Raw genomic sequence first — 17,319 nt, 5'->3', positions numbered from 1 at the left:
TTCTCTTTTCCCTCTTCTTTTTGTCTTTGTGCTACTGGGGTGAGGGGGTAAAAACCAGGACTTTAGACACATTAGGCTATATGCCTAAGACACCTTCCCCCTTTTACTTAGATTTATTTTTGGGTTTTCTTCTTCTTTTTTTGTTTTTGGCTTTGGAGACAGAGTGTCGCTATGTAGCCCTAGCTGTCCTAGAACTGACACTGTAGACCAGGCTGGCCTCTGCCTGCCTCTTCCTCCCAGGTGCTGGGTTTAAAGGCATGCACCACCACTGCCTGGATATTTTTTGATTTTTAGAAGATCTCTGTATGTCCTTGTCTGGCCTTGAACTCACAGTGGTCTGACGACCTCTGCCTCAGTGCTCAGTGTGCCACCATCTTATCCCACGTGCTTTTAGGGTTTTTGTTTTTCAGAGACAGGGTAGCCCTGACTGTCCTGGAACTCACTCTGTAGACCAGGCTGGCCTCAAGCTCAGAAACGGCCTGCCTCGGCCTCCCAGAGCACAGGGATTAAAGGGTGGGCCATTGCCACCCAGCCTGTGTTGTATTTTGTAAGTCTCTACCTGAAGAGAAAAACGGGTGGTATGAGGAGAATTAGATGGGCTAAACCTTTAGAAGACTGAGAGGTTCATTTGGAAGCCTCAGCGTTCTGGAATCACCTTAGAAGAAATTAAGCCAAACTGCTCTATTCTTAGACTGTTAGAGTGATGTCAAAGTTACTGATTGGTGTAGTGTTTGATCTCGGGTGTGATGTGTAAAGTGAGACAGTGATGTGACATAGAGGGATTTTCTGGGTTTTTCCTTTTCTCTCCCCCACTCCACCCCTGTTTTTTCCCGTGATTTTGCAATAAGATCTCATTATACAGCTCAGGCCAGCTTTTTTTTTTTTTTTTTTTTAAGTGAGACAGGGTCTGTCTGTGTTGCCCTGGCTGCCCTGAAACTCAGTGTAGACCAGGGTGACCTTGAACTCAGAGAGCTCTGCTTACCTCTGCCTCTGTTAAGGTAAGCATGCCTAGTGTGTACAAGGCCTTGCGTTTAGTCCTCAGCACTGTAGGAAAGAAGTCAAGAGATTGGAGCCCTTCCCCACCTAGAATAATCTTTCTTGGGCTGGGGTGATAGCTTAGGATCTCACAGTTGCCAGCCTGGCTTTCAACTCACAGAGCTCTACCTGCCTCTGCTATGACTGGGTACTGGAATTAAAGGCCTGCTCCCCATTACAACCAGCTTGGACTGGCTTTGAACTCCTGTAGCCCAAGTAGGCAGTCCTTGAATTTGGGATCCTTCTGATAATAATAATAATAATTAAAAACAGTGAATGTTTATTCGTGTATTGATTGCACTTTTGTATGTGCATGCTGTATTCATGCTGGTTCCGCGGGAGCTGGCGTTGCAGATGGTCGTGAGCTGCCACGTGGCTGCTCTCGAAGAGCAGCGGTGCTCGTTAGCCTCCGAGTGTCTCTGCAGCCCCTCGGGACTTCTAGAAAAGGGTTTGTGCGCAGGAGTGCGGGTGCCTGTGGACGGCAGGAGGCACGGGTCCCCTGGAGGTGGGGTAACAGGTGGTAGAGAACTGCATGGTGCTGGGACCCGAACCTGCGTCCTCCACAAGTGGAACAGCACTCTTACTGCTGGGCCGCTCCAGCCCGGGGACAGTTTTGTACTGTCGTGTGGTGTAGGACTTGGTGCGTAGTGGGGAAGTGCATTCACCAGGAAACACTTGGGACTGTTTCTTGACAATGAAGTGACTAAGAACTGTGGCAAAAACCAGAGTGCGATATGATTCCTTTAGTTCATACTAAAAAAATAATAATCGTTCTTGTGTAATCCAGACTGGTTTTGAATATATCCACAGATGACCTTGAACTTCTGAGCTTCTTACTGAGATTATATGTGTGTACCTCCATGCCACTTTATAGGTGTTAGGAATAGAATCCAGGGCTTTGTGCATGCTCTTTGTACCAGGGCTTTGTACCACTCTACCAACAGAGGTACAGTTCCAGTCTTTAATAAATTAAGTCTGTTTAGAACATTAAATTTAGAATTAAGTTTGTTGACTTTTTAACATTGTCAGTACGTCTCTATTCTTTTTTTTTTTTTTTTTTTTCCCCTGAGACAGGGTTTCTCTGTGTAGTTTTGGTGCCTGTCCTGGATCTCACTCTGTAGACAGGGCTGGCCTTGAACTCAGAAATCCGCCTGGCTCTGCCTCCCGAGTGCTGGGATTAAAGGTGTGCGCCACCACCGCCCGGCTACTTCTCTGTTCTTTTACCTTAATTTGTACAAGGGAGAGCTAGCCAGAAGTCTGCTAAGGATGGTATAGCTTGCCTAGTATATACGTACAAGGCTTTTTAGTCTATAGCACTATAGGAAAGGAGAAGTCCAGAGATTAGCACCTTCCCCTCTAGGATTTTTTTCTTTTTTTTTTTTTTTTTTTTTTGAGACAGGGTTTCTCTGTGTAGCTTTGTGCCTTTCCTGGAACTCACTTGGTAGCCCAGGCTGGCCTCGAACTCACAGAGATCCGCCTGGCTCTGCCTCCCGAGTGCTGGGATTAAAGGCGTGCGCCACCACCGCCCGGCTGATTTTTTTTCTTTTTTAAAGGCAGGATCTTGCTGTGTAGCCCTGACTGGCTTGGAACTGTATGAAACATGGACCAAACTGATCTTCAACTCATAGAACTCCACCTGCCTCTGCTGTGACTTTGTACTGGATGAAAGACTTGAGCCTACCCAAGTCAAATGTCAGGCAGGCCCAGCCGTGTGTGGTTGTAGCCCCAGCACTGGGAAGGCAGAAACTGGGAGATGCCCAGGGCTCCCTGACCAGCAGTCTGCCCTAATTGGTATACTCAGGCCATTGAGGGACTCAAAGGAGACGGGTGGTGTTTCTGAAGTTGTACTCTGGTCCACATGCATGTGGACACACATAAGCACTGGCATACATATGAACATATATATTCATACTACATAAAGAAAAGTGGGGGCTGGGTTTGGTAGTGCCTGCCTTTAATTTTTTCTGCACTCACAGGCAGAGGGCTGCAGATCTCTGAAGCTAGCCATAGTGAGTACCACTCCAGTCAAGGCTACATAGAGACACAGTCTCAAAAAACTAATTAACAAAAAAAAAAAGAGGGCCGGGCGTTGGTGGCGCACGCCTTTAATCCCAGCACTCGGGAGGCAGAGCCAGGCGGATCTCTGTGAGTTCGAGGCCAGCCTGGGCTACCAAGTGAGCTCCAGGAAAGGCGCAAAGCTACACAGAGAAACCCTGTCTCGAAAAACCAAAAAAAAAAAAAAAAAAAAAAAGAGGGAGGGACTGGAGAGATTTGGATGCAAGCTGCTTGCAGAAGACCAGAGCTCAGTTTCCAGCACCCTCTTCAGGCAGGTCACCACAGCCTATGTGATCCAACAACTCTGGCCTCTGCAGGCACCTGCACTCACTTACAGAGGACCTGGGTTCCAATCCCAGCGTCTACACAGTGGTTGAACACCATCCTTAACTTCAGCTCCAGGGCGTCTGGTGTCCTCTGCTGACCTCCATGGGCACCAGGCATGCAAATAGTACAAGTATAAAATCTATGTCTGAAAAACTAGCTGGGCATGATGGTGCACACCTTTAATTCCAGCACTTGGTATGCAGAAGCAGATGGATCTCTGAGTTTGAGGCCAGTACGTTTTACAGTGTAAGCTCCAAGACAGCTAAGGCTATGTAGAAGAGACCCTGTCTCAAAAAAAAAGAAGAAAGAAAAGAAAAAAAAACTGAATTGAATTCTCTGAAAATAGGAACAAGCTTACACTAAGCTTATAGTGGCAATAACAAAAACCCTAAGCCACGTGTATTCAACAAGTACTTCATTTGGCTCTTTTCTCTACTAAGTATTAAATTAAAACCTGGAAACTTAATGGTGGAACTTAACATCCAGGTGATGTTGGAGAACCTGCCTGGACATGGCAATTTTCTTTGAGTAGTGCCTTCCTACCTCAGTGTAAAATTTCATCACCTTCCTTCTACCTCACTGAGAATTCTGGTTTGAAATGGGGGTTAAAGAAAGGACATTTTGAAAGAGACTGAGCCTTGGTCAGAACATGTTATAGTTTGTCTGAATCAGAGTTCCCAGAGAAGTTTGTCAAATAGGCCAGGTAAGAGGGCATTTTTCAATATGTGTTTGCCATTTGGAGCTTGCATGGAAGAGGATGACTTAGGCAGGGAGGAGGGGTGTTTGAGATAGGAAGTTTAAAGATCACTGTCTCCAGTGTCAGGAACTGAGAGCAGCGGATGTGTGGGGCTGGATCCGTACAACTTTTGTTTCTCAGCCTCGGTGTTGACCTTGGGTCATTTGTATAAGACTGAGCTGTGCATTAAACACTGCTGAAAACCAGGGTGGGAGAGACAGCTCAGAAGCCAGGATTGCTTACGGCTCTTGAAGAGGACCTGGGTTCTCTCCAGCACCACATCATGGCTCACAACTGTCCACAATTCATTTCAGTGGTCCAGCTCTTCTTCTGACCTCTGAGGGCTCCTGCCTCTGTGTGGGGTGTACATACACACAGAACATTAAGTATTTTTTTATATGCTGAGAAGCAAGTTGGCATGATGATATATGCAGCTGGAATCCTAGCACTTTCTAGGGTCTTACCATGTATCCCTAGCTGTCCTGGAACTAGCTAAGTAGACCAGACTGGCCTCAAACTCAAGGGATCCACCTGCCTCTGCCTTCTAAGTGCTGGGATCGAGGCAAATGCCACACACCTGACATTTTCCTGCATTCTTATATTGTGATCCCATTATTTATGTGACATCTGAAATCAGAAGTTAAGTTGTATGTATTAAGTCTGGCTACATCATCTCTCTTGTATCTCCCATATGAGTAGCTTTAAAAACATATACCTTTTAAAGCCAGGCATGGTGGTGCACACCTTTAGCATCAGCACTAGGAGGTAAAGGCAGGTGGATCTCTTTGAAGTCTAGGCCAGCTTAGTTTATATAGTGAGTTCCAGGACAGCCAGGACTACATAGAGAAACCCTGTCTTGAAAAGCTTGCGTGTGTGCATTATGTATGCACTTTTAAGCTAGGAGTTGTAACTCATGCCTTTGATCCCAGCAATTGGAAGGCAGAAGCAGGTGGATCCCTTGAGTTTGAGGACAGCCTGGTCTACAGGAGTTCTAAGACAGCTGGGGCTACACAGAGAAACCCTAAAACCATTTTTTAAAAATTGCATATGTGTGCATACACACACAAGCTAAACATTTTTTTCACTCTTTTGTCTAATAAGGTGTGGGGCTGGAGAGATGGCTCAGAGGTTAAGAGCAATGGCTGCTCCCACGGCTTGGGGCTTTGAGGCAGGGGGATTTCTGAATCCCAGGCCACCTGGGGCTACACAGTGAGACCCTATTTCAAACAAACAAAACATAACATTTACTACAAGGGCTTTTAGATAGACAGGTAGACAGATTGATTGATTGATTGATTTTCTTGTTCAACCCTCAAGCCCTGGAAATGCATAATAAATTTTTTCTAAACGACAAAACTAAGGCTCAGCAAGTAATTTGTCCACAGCCACAGGAGCCAGTGAGTAGTGGATCTGAGATTTGAGCCTGCCTTCTTACGCTGACCTAGGAATGAAGTGAAATGGCTATGGCCCCTGTGGCCTCCAGCTGGGGCAGGTATAGAAACAGACTCATGGTTCCTTTTCCATCTCCGATTTCTTTGGACTGTCGACTTACTGTGAACAGTATGTAATTTGTAAAGTAGCATATGCTGTTTTCTCAGTAACAAAAAGGATAAGGTCACTAGTTGCCTTATAGATTCAACAACAAAAGAAAGAAAAAAATGAACCGTGACCCATCTTTTAGGGTATAATCCAGAGGACACAGGAAGAAAGATGTGTTACTGTTTCCTGCGTGCCAGGTGGTGTGTGATTGCCTAAACTGGAGGAGAGAGAGCCGTGGCGGGGGGGGGGGGGGGGGGGGGGGGGGGGGGCGGGGGGGGGGGGGGGGGGGGGGTAGTTAGTTCCTCCAAAGTGAGCCGCTGCGTGTTCCTTGCTCTGTGGTGTAAGCGTTGGAAGTGACCCAGCCTAAAACAAGGACTTAGTGTTACTGTGTGTGCTACTCGGGATTGTTAATCTCATGCTGCTGCTTTTGTTGGATTCCTGTTTTGAAGCATGGGCTTTCCCTATGCTGGGGAAGCCCTGGAAGACGGCAGTCTTTTCTCTGTTGATTGGGTTTCCATGGTGTGCAGCAGAGTGAAGTCCACTACTCAGTTTACACTTGGTCTTAGCCAAAAGCTGAGAAGTGATCACTACTTAATGTTAACATGTGGGGGTGGGGTGGGGGTGCACACATGTGTGCACTCATGCATGCTGGTGTACAGGTGCCACAGCAGGCATGTTAGGGAGGGCACGGTCTGAGAGTTGGTTCTCTCTTTCAACTGTGGGTTCCAGGGATTGAACTCTGGTCATCAGGCTTGGCTGCAAGCTCCTCTCCCTGCTTGCCAGCCCTTACTGTAATTTTAGAATGAAGCTGGGATTCTATATGGAAGATAAATTAGTACTGAAAACTTCTCCTGAGTTGGGCTTGGTGGCATATGCCTGTAATCTCAATACTCAGAAAGCTGAGGCAGGAGAGTTGCTATGAGTTGTTGCCACTCTAGACTACCTGGAAGACTGTCTCAAAAAACAAGCAAACAGCTCAGCCATAGTGGTTCACACCTTTAATCCCAGTGTGTTGGGGGCGGGGTGCAGCAGAGGCAGGTGGATCTGAGTTCAAGGCCAGCCTGGGCTTCAGAGCAAGTTTCAGGACAGCCAGGGCTACATAGAATACCTGTCTCAAGAAAAAAAGAAAACTTTTGCAGGTGGTGGTGGCGCACGCCTTTAATCCCAGCACTCGGGAGGCAGAGGCAGGCGGATCCCTGTGAGTTCGAGGCCAGCCTGGGCTACAGAGTGAGACCCAGGAAAGGCGCAAAGCTACACAGAGAAAAACCCTATCTCAAAAAACCAAAAAAGAAAAGAAAAATAAAAAAGAGCTTTCAGTGTGAATTATTCTGCCCTCCAGAAGCTGTTAACATAATCCACGGGCTTTCTTTTTTTTGTATAAAAAATAGAATCTTGGGCTGGAGAGATGGCTCAGAGGTTAAGAGCACTGACTGCTCTTCCAGAGGTCCTGAGTTCAATTCCCAGCAACCACATGGTGGCTCACAGCCATCTGTAATGAGATCTGGTACCCTCTTCTGGCCTGCAGTCATATATGCTGTATACATAATAAATAAATAAATCTTTTTTTTTTTTTTTTTTTTTTTTTTTTTGGTTTTTCAAGACAGGGTTTCTCTGTGTAGCTTTGCACCTTTCCTGGAACTCACTTGGTAGCCCAGGCTGGCCTCGAACTCACAGAGATCCGCCTGGCTCTACCTCCCAAGTGCTGGGACTAAAGGCGTGTGCCACCACCGCCCGGCCAAATAAATAAATCTTAAAAAAGTTTTAAAAACATAGAATCTCACATATTAGGTTAATGTGCACTAGTACATTGCAAGTATCTGATCACTCAGACTTTTCCAATAATTCTTAATTCTGCTTTCATCCCTCCTCGACTGTTATCAATCAGAGTTAAGTCTGTTTTGATCAAGGGCTTCATTTCTCACTATTCCTAGTAATATATCATGTTTTATTCAGTAGATACTGAGAAGGTTTTTAGCCAGTGTATTTTACAATATATTTTTCAAACCATTATATTACAGTGTTTTTAATGTATGGGGCTACACAGTGAAAGTAATGGACACTGTTGAGCTAGGTATGTAGACAGACACTGTTATCCCAGCACTTAGAAGTCTCAGAAAAGGATTCAGAGTTCAAGGCCAGCTTGGACTACATAAAGAGATTCTGTCGAAACAAAACAGTATTGAAACAGGATATATATCAAGTATACATTTCCTGCTAACACCGTGCATCCACGGCTTTCTGCCAAAAGGATGGCTTTGACAACTTTTGTGGACCCTGGGAGTAGGACCCTGGCCTTACATCCAGGGTGAAAACAAAAGGAAAAAGAATATCAAATATGGGGCTGGAGAGATGGTTCAGTGGTGGTGGGCACTGGCTCTTCTAGAAGACGTGGGTTTGATTCTCAGCACCCTCATGGCAGCCAACAGTGTCTGTTAACTCTAGTCCCGGGGATCAGTCCCTCTTCTGGCCTCTGTGGGGTATGCATATATGTGGTGTGCAGACATTCATGTGGGCAAAACCTACATGTTCAAAAAAATTGAATCTTAGAAAAAAATAGCACAGATCCTAACCTTAATGTTAAAATAAAGAGCAGATGTCTAAGAGGACTATAGCCTGGGCCAGGAATGAAGAGGGTAGAACTTAACAGAAGGGCAGGCTCTTCCAGCCTTAGGTTGTTGTTGGTGTTTTTCCCACTAACTTGTTTTTCTCTATGACTGATAGTGAACTCTGTCTGCCTGCCTGCCTACCTAGCAACTTGTTTTTAGACAGCGTCTCAAAGCTCGGCCTTAGACCTGTGATCCCTTACCCTAGCCCCTATGTGCTGGTTTATAGGTGTGATACCATGCTTGACTTAGAGTTGGGTCTCGGCCCAGGTTAAGGGCATATTTTCTTCTCTTTTTCAACTTGCACCTTCTCACAGCACCCCTACATTGAAGGGTAAGTAACGGGGTGGGAGGGGGCACTCACTGCCTCTAGACGATGATATAACCTTGCTTAACCATGATTATTTTTCCCTTTTCTCCCTCCTACAGAAATGGAGGCAAACGACCATTTTAACTTTACTGGCCTTCCTCCTGCACCAGCTGCCTCAGGACTGAAACCCTCTCCTTCCTCAGGGGAGGGCCTCTACACTAACGGGTCTCCCATGAACTTCCCCCAGCAAGGGAAAAGTGAGTGTGGAGGCCCCAAGACCTGGGCGGGAATGGGCACCGTTGCTTTGGACCAGGTTGATGGAAGGAGGTTGAGATCTACTTTGGGCTAGCTACCTTACAACAACTCTTTCCTGGCAGGTAGTGACAGAGGAAATAAATCCATAGAACTTACTAATTGCTAGAGAGAAATCAAATTTCTGAGAACAAGTTATAGGGACTTAGAGAAGCTGTTGTTTGTTGCTTTTTTTGTCTTGACTTTAGATTGAGAAAGATAAGAAAAAACAAGAGGCTTTTCCGTCTTAGCCTTCCCTTTTGCCAGCCCTGTCCCTGGCCTAGGACAGGGAAAGCCCTCGGGGAGCTGTGTTCGGGAATTAGAAAATTGGCTTGGATTGGGACTCGGGTGAGGAAGGTGGGCGAAGGTTGTGGTCGGATGCTTTTAGCTTGTGCAGCCGGGAGGAGCGCAGAGAAGTGCCCAGAAGGTGAGGAGGGTGTGCCGTGCTCCCTGAGACACCTGCCGTTCGCTCTCCGTGGAAGTGCTGCTGCTGTTGGTTGAGGGTGTTTCCCTGTTTCCTTTGGGGGCAATGGACCCCTCCCCCGGGACTAGAGTTAACAGACACTGTTGGCTGCCATGAGGGTGCTGAGAATCAAACCCGAGTCTTGTTGAAGAAGAGCCAGTGCCCATCACCACTGAACCCTCTCTAGCCCAGATGGCCGTAAACTGGTGACAGTCTCCTGCTTTAGTCTTCTGTCATTATCTTTTTAAATTGCCTGGATTTCAACAGCGTGCTTAGAAGTAGAAAAATTCTGACCTGTACAGTCTCTCCTTGCAGATAAATACAAGTCCCGTTATTTTATTGGACTTTTCCCACACATACATACCCACCCACCTGCTGGAGAATTCCCCCATACACAGACACCTGCTTGAAGTTTCTTTAGTATCTTGGTCCTGATTGTTGTCTGTTGAAAACTCAAAGATTCCTATTTTCTGAGCTGGTTTCTGTAGCACTGGCCATGCAGAGCTTTTTACCTATTCCCCATTCCCCTCCTGAGCCTTTGGGGAGGGGCTAAACTCAGCCTTCTGAGCTGGATTTTGTCACTGTGGTGACTGCAAATTCTATTCTTAGCCCAGCACAAAGTGCTGGATCTGCATGTGCCAGGGAGGTGGAGGCTCCCCTTCTGGTGCCACTGTAGGGCCAGACAGGCACTAAGGAAAGGGGAGCGGGGACTGGAATTCAGTCGTGCCCTCCAAGGGAGGGATTCCCATAAGGAGTGAGGGTGAGAAAGAATGCAAGTCATTGTAGGAAGCCTGTGTGCAGCTTCGTGCAGTAGAAAGCTTGCAGCAGCAGCGGCATCGGCAGCTGCCACCAGCCCTGTGGCACACCTGCGCCACTCCCTAGCCCTTACTCAGCTGTCTCAGCGGCAGTGCTAAGCTTGCACACGGGGCATCACAGGGGCATCCAGGTCTGGTGCTCCCTTGAGACCCAAAAGCTGAAGGTAACAGAGGAGTCCTTCACTGTTAGTGTGAGGTTTGTTGGTAGCACTATCGCATGTGTATTCATAGCTGGCTCTTGTGTTTCTCCGCCAGGTTTGAATGGGGATGTGAATGTTAATGGCTTATCTACTGTATCTCACACTACTACTTCAGGGATTTTGAACTCCGCTCCCCACTCCTCCAGCACCTCACACCTCCATCACCCTAACGTGGCCTACGACTGTCTTTGGAACTACTCACAGTACCCACCTGCCAATCCTGGCAACAACCTCAAGGACCCTCCCCTTCTTTCTCAGTTCCCTGGGGGACAGTACCCGCTCAACGGTATCCTGGGGGGCAGCCGACAGCCTGCGTCCCCAAGTCACAACACTAATCTTCGAGCCGGGAGCCAAGAGTTCTGGGCCAATGGTACCCAGAGTCCAATGGGGCTTAACTTCGATTCACAGGAGCTGTATGATTCCTTTCCTGACCAGAACTTTGAGGTGATGCCCAATGGACCCCCAAGTTTTTTCACCTCCCCACAGACTTCCCCAATGTTGGGATCTAGTATCCAGACCTTTGCACCTTCCCAGGACGTGGGCAGTGGGGTCCGTCCCAGTGAGGCAGCAGAAAAGGAGCTGGCTTCAGTTGTGGCGGAGAACAGCACTGGCTTGGTCGGCAGCCTGGAGCTGGAGGAAGAGCAGCCGGGTATGACTGGGTCTGTGAGCTGGGCGTGGAGACGGGAAGCAGGGTCATGGAGGACAGGGCTTTTGGGGGTGAGGAAAACTCGTCTTTCCAGCTCTCTGCAGTGGAGGCTGATTTGCGTGCTGGTGATTAGCAGAGCCAAGTGCCTGGTGTTTTGTAGCAGCAGCTCACTTCCAGAGTGGGAGTGCAGATTACCTCACGCTCATGCAGAGCCACGGCCTCCCGGGAGAGGGCAGGTGGGCGGTGGGCAAGCCTGAGACAGCCCAGACACCGCATCACGAATGGTGATGCAGGCTGCTGTGGTGTGTAGCTCGGTGGATGGGGCTCTGGGTTCACCTCCAGCACTGCACAAATCATGGACCCGGGCACATGCCTATGTCTCAGCCCTTGGGAGAGGAGGCAGGAGAAGGTGTTCAAGGTCAGCCTGGGTCACATAGGTGGGCTAGGGTGGGGTAGGGCTTCTAAAACAGAAGAGACGTTAGGACATGAGCGGTGAGCACTGAAACCTGAGGCGCTCGTGACTGGCAGAGCGCACCATTGCCTGTCTGCTCAGTTAATGTTATATGTGTGACCTCTTTTGTTTCCCTCAAAATAGATAAAATCTTAGTTTGTATTTGTAGTTAATACTCAATGCAAGGACAGCTACCCTACACAAATCAAAGGATGTATTCTCTGTTCCACTTGTTGGATCAAATAGCTGAGTACATGGTATGGTTCTTGTCTCTGCCTTGGTTTCCCTTTTCCTATTTCCTATGTTTTAGCAGCACATCTCTACTCATTTAGATATCTGGATAGGATCTGTTTCTAGTTCAGAACTGGCGATAAATGTTGATTGAATGAACATCTTATTTTTAAAACAAGGTTTTACTAAGAGTGTTTTAACACAGATTTGAGTACCAGTGTGGCTGGGGAAAAGGAGCACTCAGGACAGGAGCAGTCTACACCGTGTGCATGTGTGGACCGACTGAACGAGTTGCCTCAACACTTTTTCTTTCCCTCTTTCTTTTTAAAGCATTTTTAATGATTTATGTATTCTCTATGTGTGTTGGTGTTTTTGCCTGCATGTCTATCTGTTGAGGGTGCCAGGTCCCCTGGAACTAGAGTTAGACAGGTGTGAGCTGCCATGTGGGTGCTGGGAATTGAACCTGGGTCCTCTGGAAGAGCAGCCAGTGCTCTTAACCACTGAGCCATCTCCACACATTTCTATAACCACCTAATAGAGCTAAATCGAAGGCATCAGTTTTGACTTTGGGTTTCTCCTGGGATTACCTAGAACTAAAGATGTGTGGCTACAATGGTTCTGTGTCCTCTGTGGAGTCTTTACACCAAGAAGTCTCCGTCCTGGTCCCTGATCCCACCGTGAGCTGTTTAGATGACCCTTCACATCTTCCTGACCGACTGGAAGACACTCCAATCCTCAGCGAGGACTCCCTTGAGCCCTTTGACCCTCTGGCACCAGGTGGGCTCTGGAGGATGCGTCCCTTCCTCTTACCTGAGGGGGGGGGGGCGGGCAGCCCGAGACCTAGGAAAGTTGGAAACACAGGAGAGTTTTTAGGGAACCTGGGGGGTTGGGGCTTGTAGGTAACCCTTTAGTAAACCATAGTCAGTACTGCTGGCTGGGCCAGCTTTACTCAGATGCATTGGTTCATTTCCCAGGCTCCTTCTGTCTTCCAGTTGGCCCAGAGCCCTTGGCTGCAGTAATTCACGGAATAGGCTGTAACTACCACACAGTTGGGCTGTTTGGGTTCTAACTAACTGGAAAGGAAACATTTGCCAATTAAGTATAAAAACAAGGCCTATTTTATGATAAATGCTAGATTTCTGCAAGAATCTATGGGTAGGTAGACAGTCTAGTCTCTTTGCCTTCATTTTTAGTTTTCTGGCTCTGCTCTTTAAGCGGGCTGTATGTCCCCCTAGTTTTAATGTTATCATAGGGTGGCTGAGGTAGGAGGGTTGTGACTTTGACACCGTCCTGAGGTACATAGTGAATTTCAAGTCAACTCTGAGCTGGAGGTGAGACCCTTTCTTATTTCCTCCCTACTTCTCCCCAACTCATACCCTAGACACTAGAATTGGACATTGTTTTGAGTAGTAGTTCTTCAAGAACTCTGGCTTGCTATTTTTTTTTTCTTGATGTTCTGCTTGTCATTTTTTTCACCCTCATAAACAGAGCCAGTGAGCGGAGGACTTTATGGTATCGATGACACGGAGCTGATGGGTGCAGGAGATAAGCTGCCTCTCGAGGACAGCCCTGGGATCTCTGCCCTCGACTGCCCTTCTCTCGGGAACGCTGCTGCATTCAGTCTCCTGGCAGATGACAGCCAGGCGCCAGCCTCTCTCTTTGTCAGCCCCACCTCTCCACCGGTTCTAGGGGAGTCTGTCTTGCAAGGTAAGTGAAGGGAGGTAGGACAAATACAATCCTCACTTGCAAAAACAGTGCAGTGTTCCATACCTAAGCCCTTAACATGGGAAGTATGCACTGGTGTCTTGGTGACAGACGCTGAGGTGGTGTCTAGTGGGAATAGAAAAGCATTGGCCATTATACCTTGATAAGTATTCTGTGGAGAGCTTGAGCAACTTGGGAGTTGTCAAGGAAAAGGCCAGAGGCCTTTGTAGCTTCAGGACAAGCTGTTTCTCGTTGTGATGATGACCATCACCAGTTTTACCCGTTAACCTCAAGGACGTTTGCGGTAGGGAGAGTAGCCAGCACTGCTTTTTTTAATTTAATTTTATGTGTACGAGTGAGTCTGTATGTATAGGTACCTGTGTACCAAGTGTGTGGGGCCCTGGGAGGCCGGAAGAGGGTGTCAGACCTCTTGGGACTGGAGTTACAGAAAGTTCCTGGAGTTGCATGTGGGTGCTGGAAATCAAACAGTGGTCCTCTGGAAGGGCAGCCGGTGAGCTGTGCTCCAGCGCCTGGAGGAGTAGTTAGCCTTCTTTTTTCACTAAAAGCCCTTAGGATAACCATGGTTGCCATAGTGTAGCTTTGACTGAATCAATTCTTTTATCTGATACCATTTTCTTGTATTTACATTATCCTTTGGATTTTAGATAACGGCTTTGACCTGAATAATGGCAGTGACTCTGAACAGGAAGAAATGGAGCCTGAGTCTGCAGACTTCCCGCGGCCCCTAACTGAGCCGGCCCCTGACCAGCTGCCTGCTATTGAGCTTCATCCCGCAGCCTCTCCAGCAGCCTCCTCACTTGTCCCTCCTGCAGTCTTCCCAGCAGTCTCTCCAGCTCCCTCCCCTCCCCTCCCCGCAGCCTCTTTGGAAGCGTCTTTGACAGCTCCAGGGACTTCTCCTCAGGCCTGCCCTGCACCTTCTCCAGTAGCCACCTTCCAGACAGTTTCCCAAGCAAATGAAGATGTCAGGAGCGTCCCGGAAGCTTCTGCTGATTTGGAAGAGGCCACTGGAGAAGCTGTCACAATTTCTGGTAGTAGTAAGTGTCCAAATTCTGTTCTGTCCCTATCTAGTTTCTACAAAAATTTGTTACATACTGCATCCATCCCTCTTCTTCTAACCTGCAATTTAATTTAAAAAAAAGTTTTGTTGTTGTTTTTTGAGACGGGATCTCACTATATAACCTTGGCTGGTCTTTATGTAGACCAAGCTGGCCTCCAGTTCACAGAGCTCTGCATGCCTCTGCCTCCAAGTGCTGTGCCACCAACTCAGCTCTGTCCTGTAACCTTGCTTGACCTCTAACCTTTGTCTCTGGTCTTATCTCAAGGTGATGTACTGAAGAGACGCATTGCTACCCCAGAAGAAGTTCGTCTTCCCCTCCAACATGGGTAAATGCTCTAGACTGATGCATGCATCGACCTTGACACGCCTAGGAATGACTCTTACTGTGGGAGAGGGTTGGTCTAGGTGGGAATGGATCCCAGGACAGTGCACAGGAGAGTGCGGAGTCCTTGGAGTTGGGGTTGCAGGCTTAGGAAGCCACCTGCTGTGGGGCTGGGTCTTCTGGCAGAGCAGCATGTGTGCTTAACTGCTGGGCTGTTGCTCTAGACCAATTTCCTCTTTTTTCTCTTTTTTTTGGGGGGGAGGTTTGGAGACAGGGTTTCTCTGTGTAGCTCTGGCTGTCCTTTAACTCGCTCTGTAGACCAGGCTGGCCTCGAACTCACAGAGATCCGCCTGCCTCTGCCTCCTGAGTGCTGGGATTAAAGGCATGCTCCGCTGCTGCCCGGCTACGTGTTCTCTTTCTTAGGGTCTGTCCCCCTGTCTCCCCTGCTCATCTGCTGGTTACTCGGTCTTGATCAAGGATCCTTTTCAAACCAAGGTGCAAATACCCAGAGCAGCCAGGCAGGGCTGTTTTCAGAGAGGGGGGCAGCAGTGAGGGAAGGGGTTGCCCACAGTGAACGGGGGTTTGTGGTGTGGTAGTTTCTGTTGTCATGCTCTCTGGAGAGCTAAGCTCTGGAATGGTAACTACTTAATGACCAAACCAGACAGCATCGAAAACCTTCTGGAAATAACTGTCTTCCTAATTTTCACCACAACCATTCTAGGCTACTGGTTGTCACCAAGTCTTAGTACTGCTGCCACACTGGCAGTGAGGATAAATAAGGCTGGCTGTCACAATCTGTTGTCAGAACAGTCACTGACTAAAACCTGGCCTACTGAGTGGCTGCATGGAGTCAGCCTCCACTTGTTCTTAGGCTCCCTCTGCACCCCAGCCAGGGCTGTTGGAGTCTCTGGCTGCTGGTGTCACTTCAGTGGCTCCTGAAGAGGAAGAGTGGGGTCTTTGTACATAGTCGCTCTCTGGCCTTGGCTCCTCCCGGAGTCTTGCTGCAGTGTGTTGAGCAGCGGGAGCCTGTTGTCAAGCCCTGTGCTGCTGTGTTGTGTGTGCGCGGACTGTCTGTAGGACGGTGTGCATGCAGGGCTGGTGGGACAGGTGTGGGCATCTGCCCGGTGGCCTTGGCTCCTGGGTGGCACGGGAGTGGGTAGGGTGTGACCTGGTGGCAGGGCCCATGTGCTTCTCTGGCAGGTGGCGGCGAGAAGTGCGCATCAAGAAGGGCTGCCATCGGTGGCAGGGGGAGACATGGTACTACGGCCCCTGTGGGAAGAGGATGAAGCAGTTTCCAGAAGTCATCAAGGTAGCTTTCAAAGGACTCTTGCTAGCATTGTCTGTCCCGGGACCTGCTGTGCCTGTGTTGCAGCTGGCCACAGACGAGGCAGGGCTCTGACTCCCACTGTCCTTCCTCTCAGTACCTGAGCCGAAACGTGGTGCACAGTGTCCGCCGGGAGCACTTCAGCTTCAGCCCCCGAATGCCTGTCGGAGATTTCTTCGAAGAAAGAGACACACCAGAGGTGCCGGCCCGAGGGTTGGGGGACTTCAGGAGTCCGGGGCAGTTGAGAGGGCTTAGTGGCCTGCACTGATTGTCCCCTATAACACAGGGTTCCTTGTTCCTTTAGGGCTTGCAATGGGTCCAGTTATCGCCGGAGGAGATCCCTTCCAGAATTCAAGCAATTACCGGCAAACGAGGCCGACCTCGAAATAATGAAAAGGCCAAGAACAAGGAAGTTCCCAAAGTGAAGCGTGGCCGAGGTCGGCCACCTAAGGTCAAGATCTCTGAGCTATTGACTAAAACAGACAACCGACTTCCAAAGAAACTGGAACCCCAAGGTACAGTGTTATTTGTAGCCCAGGTATTCTCCCTCCACAAGGTATCTGAAAGGTTGCTGAATTACAGTTGGTACCTGGATTTCCCAGGAGGGACTGACATCTGGAAAGATGAATCTAAATCTGTTCTTCCCTTGGAAAGCATGATCAGAATCCCAGCTTCTTGCTACATTTTTTTCCACATAATTTCTTCCTTTGAGTTGCTTTTACTAGTAAAGCCTGGGGCTGTCCCCGTAAAGGCCAAAGGAGAAAACTTCCATGCTTTTCCTGTCCATCTTCCAGCTCCTTGCTTGTACTGATTGCATTCATACAATTTCCAAGGTTTTTGTGTAGAGATTCCAGTTCATCCTGAATACAAAAGATAATTGGTACACTGTTTTAGTCAGATAGGTAAATAGGAAAATGTCTGTGGTTTTTTTGTTTTCACTTTTTTGAGGGGACGGGGTTGTTTTGTTTTGTTGTTTTTTCAAGACACAGTTTCTCTGTGTAGCTCTGGCTGTCCTAAAACTAGCTCTGTAGACCAGGCTGATCTTGAATTCAGAGATCCACCTGCTTCTGCCTCCTCAGTGCTGGGAATAAAGGCATCACCACTACTGCCCAGCAAAAATGTCTAATTTTCTAAGTAAGCATTGTATTTATCTAAGTAAGTATTACATGTACGGTGTGCAGAATATGAA

At 48.1% G+C, this 17,319-nt stretch overlaps 1 protein-coding gene across 10 annotated transcripts in view; it reads left to right on the top strand.

Annotated features, from left to right (window-relative positions):
• Window positions 1–17,319, top strand: part of Baz2a (bromodomain adjacent to zinc finger domain 2A) — a 39,310-nt gene that overhangs the window by 9,041 nt on the left and 12,950 nt on the right. For 7 of the 10 annotated variants that reach the window (XM_028861607.2, XM_037196674.1, XM_028861609.2 and 4 more), the window contains 9 exons: window positions 8,725–8,862; window positions 10,430–11,023; window positions 12,294–12,479; window positions 13,191–13,409; window positions 14,072–14,461; window positions 14,750–14,810; window positions 16,007–16,115; window positions 16,228–16,329; window positions 16,435–16,645. In XM_028861607.2, the coding sequence (XP_028717440.1) occupies window positions 8,727–8,862; window positions 10,430–11,023; window positions 12,294–12,479; window positions 13,191–13,409; window positions 14,072–14,461; window positions 14,750–14,810; window positions 16,007–16,115; window positions 16,228–16,329; window positions 16,435–16,645 (2,008 nt within the window). In that variant the 5' untranslated portion in view covers window positions 8,725–8,726. Of the gene's footprint in view, window positions 1–8,524; window positions 8,630–8,724; window positions 8,863–10,429; window positions 11,024–12,293; window positions 12,480–13,190; window positions 13,410–14,071; window positions 14,462–14,749; window positions 14,811–16,006; window positions 16,116–16,227; window positions 16,330–16,434; window positions 16,646–17,319 lie in introns of those variants that run through there. The other 3 variants (XM_028861611.2, XM_028861610.2, XM_028861606.2) reach the window with 2 other exon arrangements.

The sequence above is a fragment of the Peromyscus leucopus genome, chromosome 18, assembly GCF_004664715.2.
Source record: "Peromyscus leucopus breed LL Stock chromosome 18, UCI_PerLeu_2.1, whole genome shotgun sequence".
NCBI classification, from domain to species: Eukaryota; Metazoa; Chordata; class Mammalia; order Rodentia; family Cricetidae; genus Peromyscus; species Peromyscus leucopus.
Note: the sequence above shows the minus strand (reverse complement) of the source record. Positions and strands in the feature narration are given on the sequence as shown.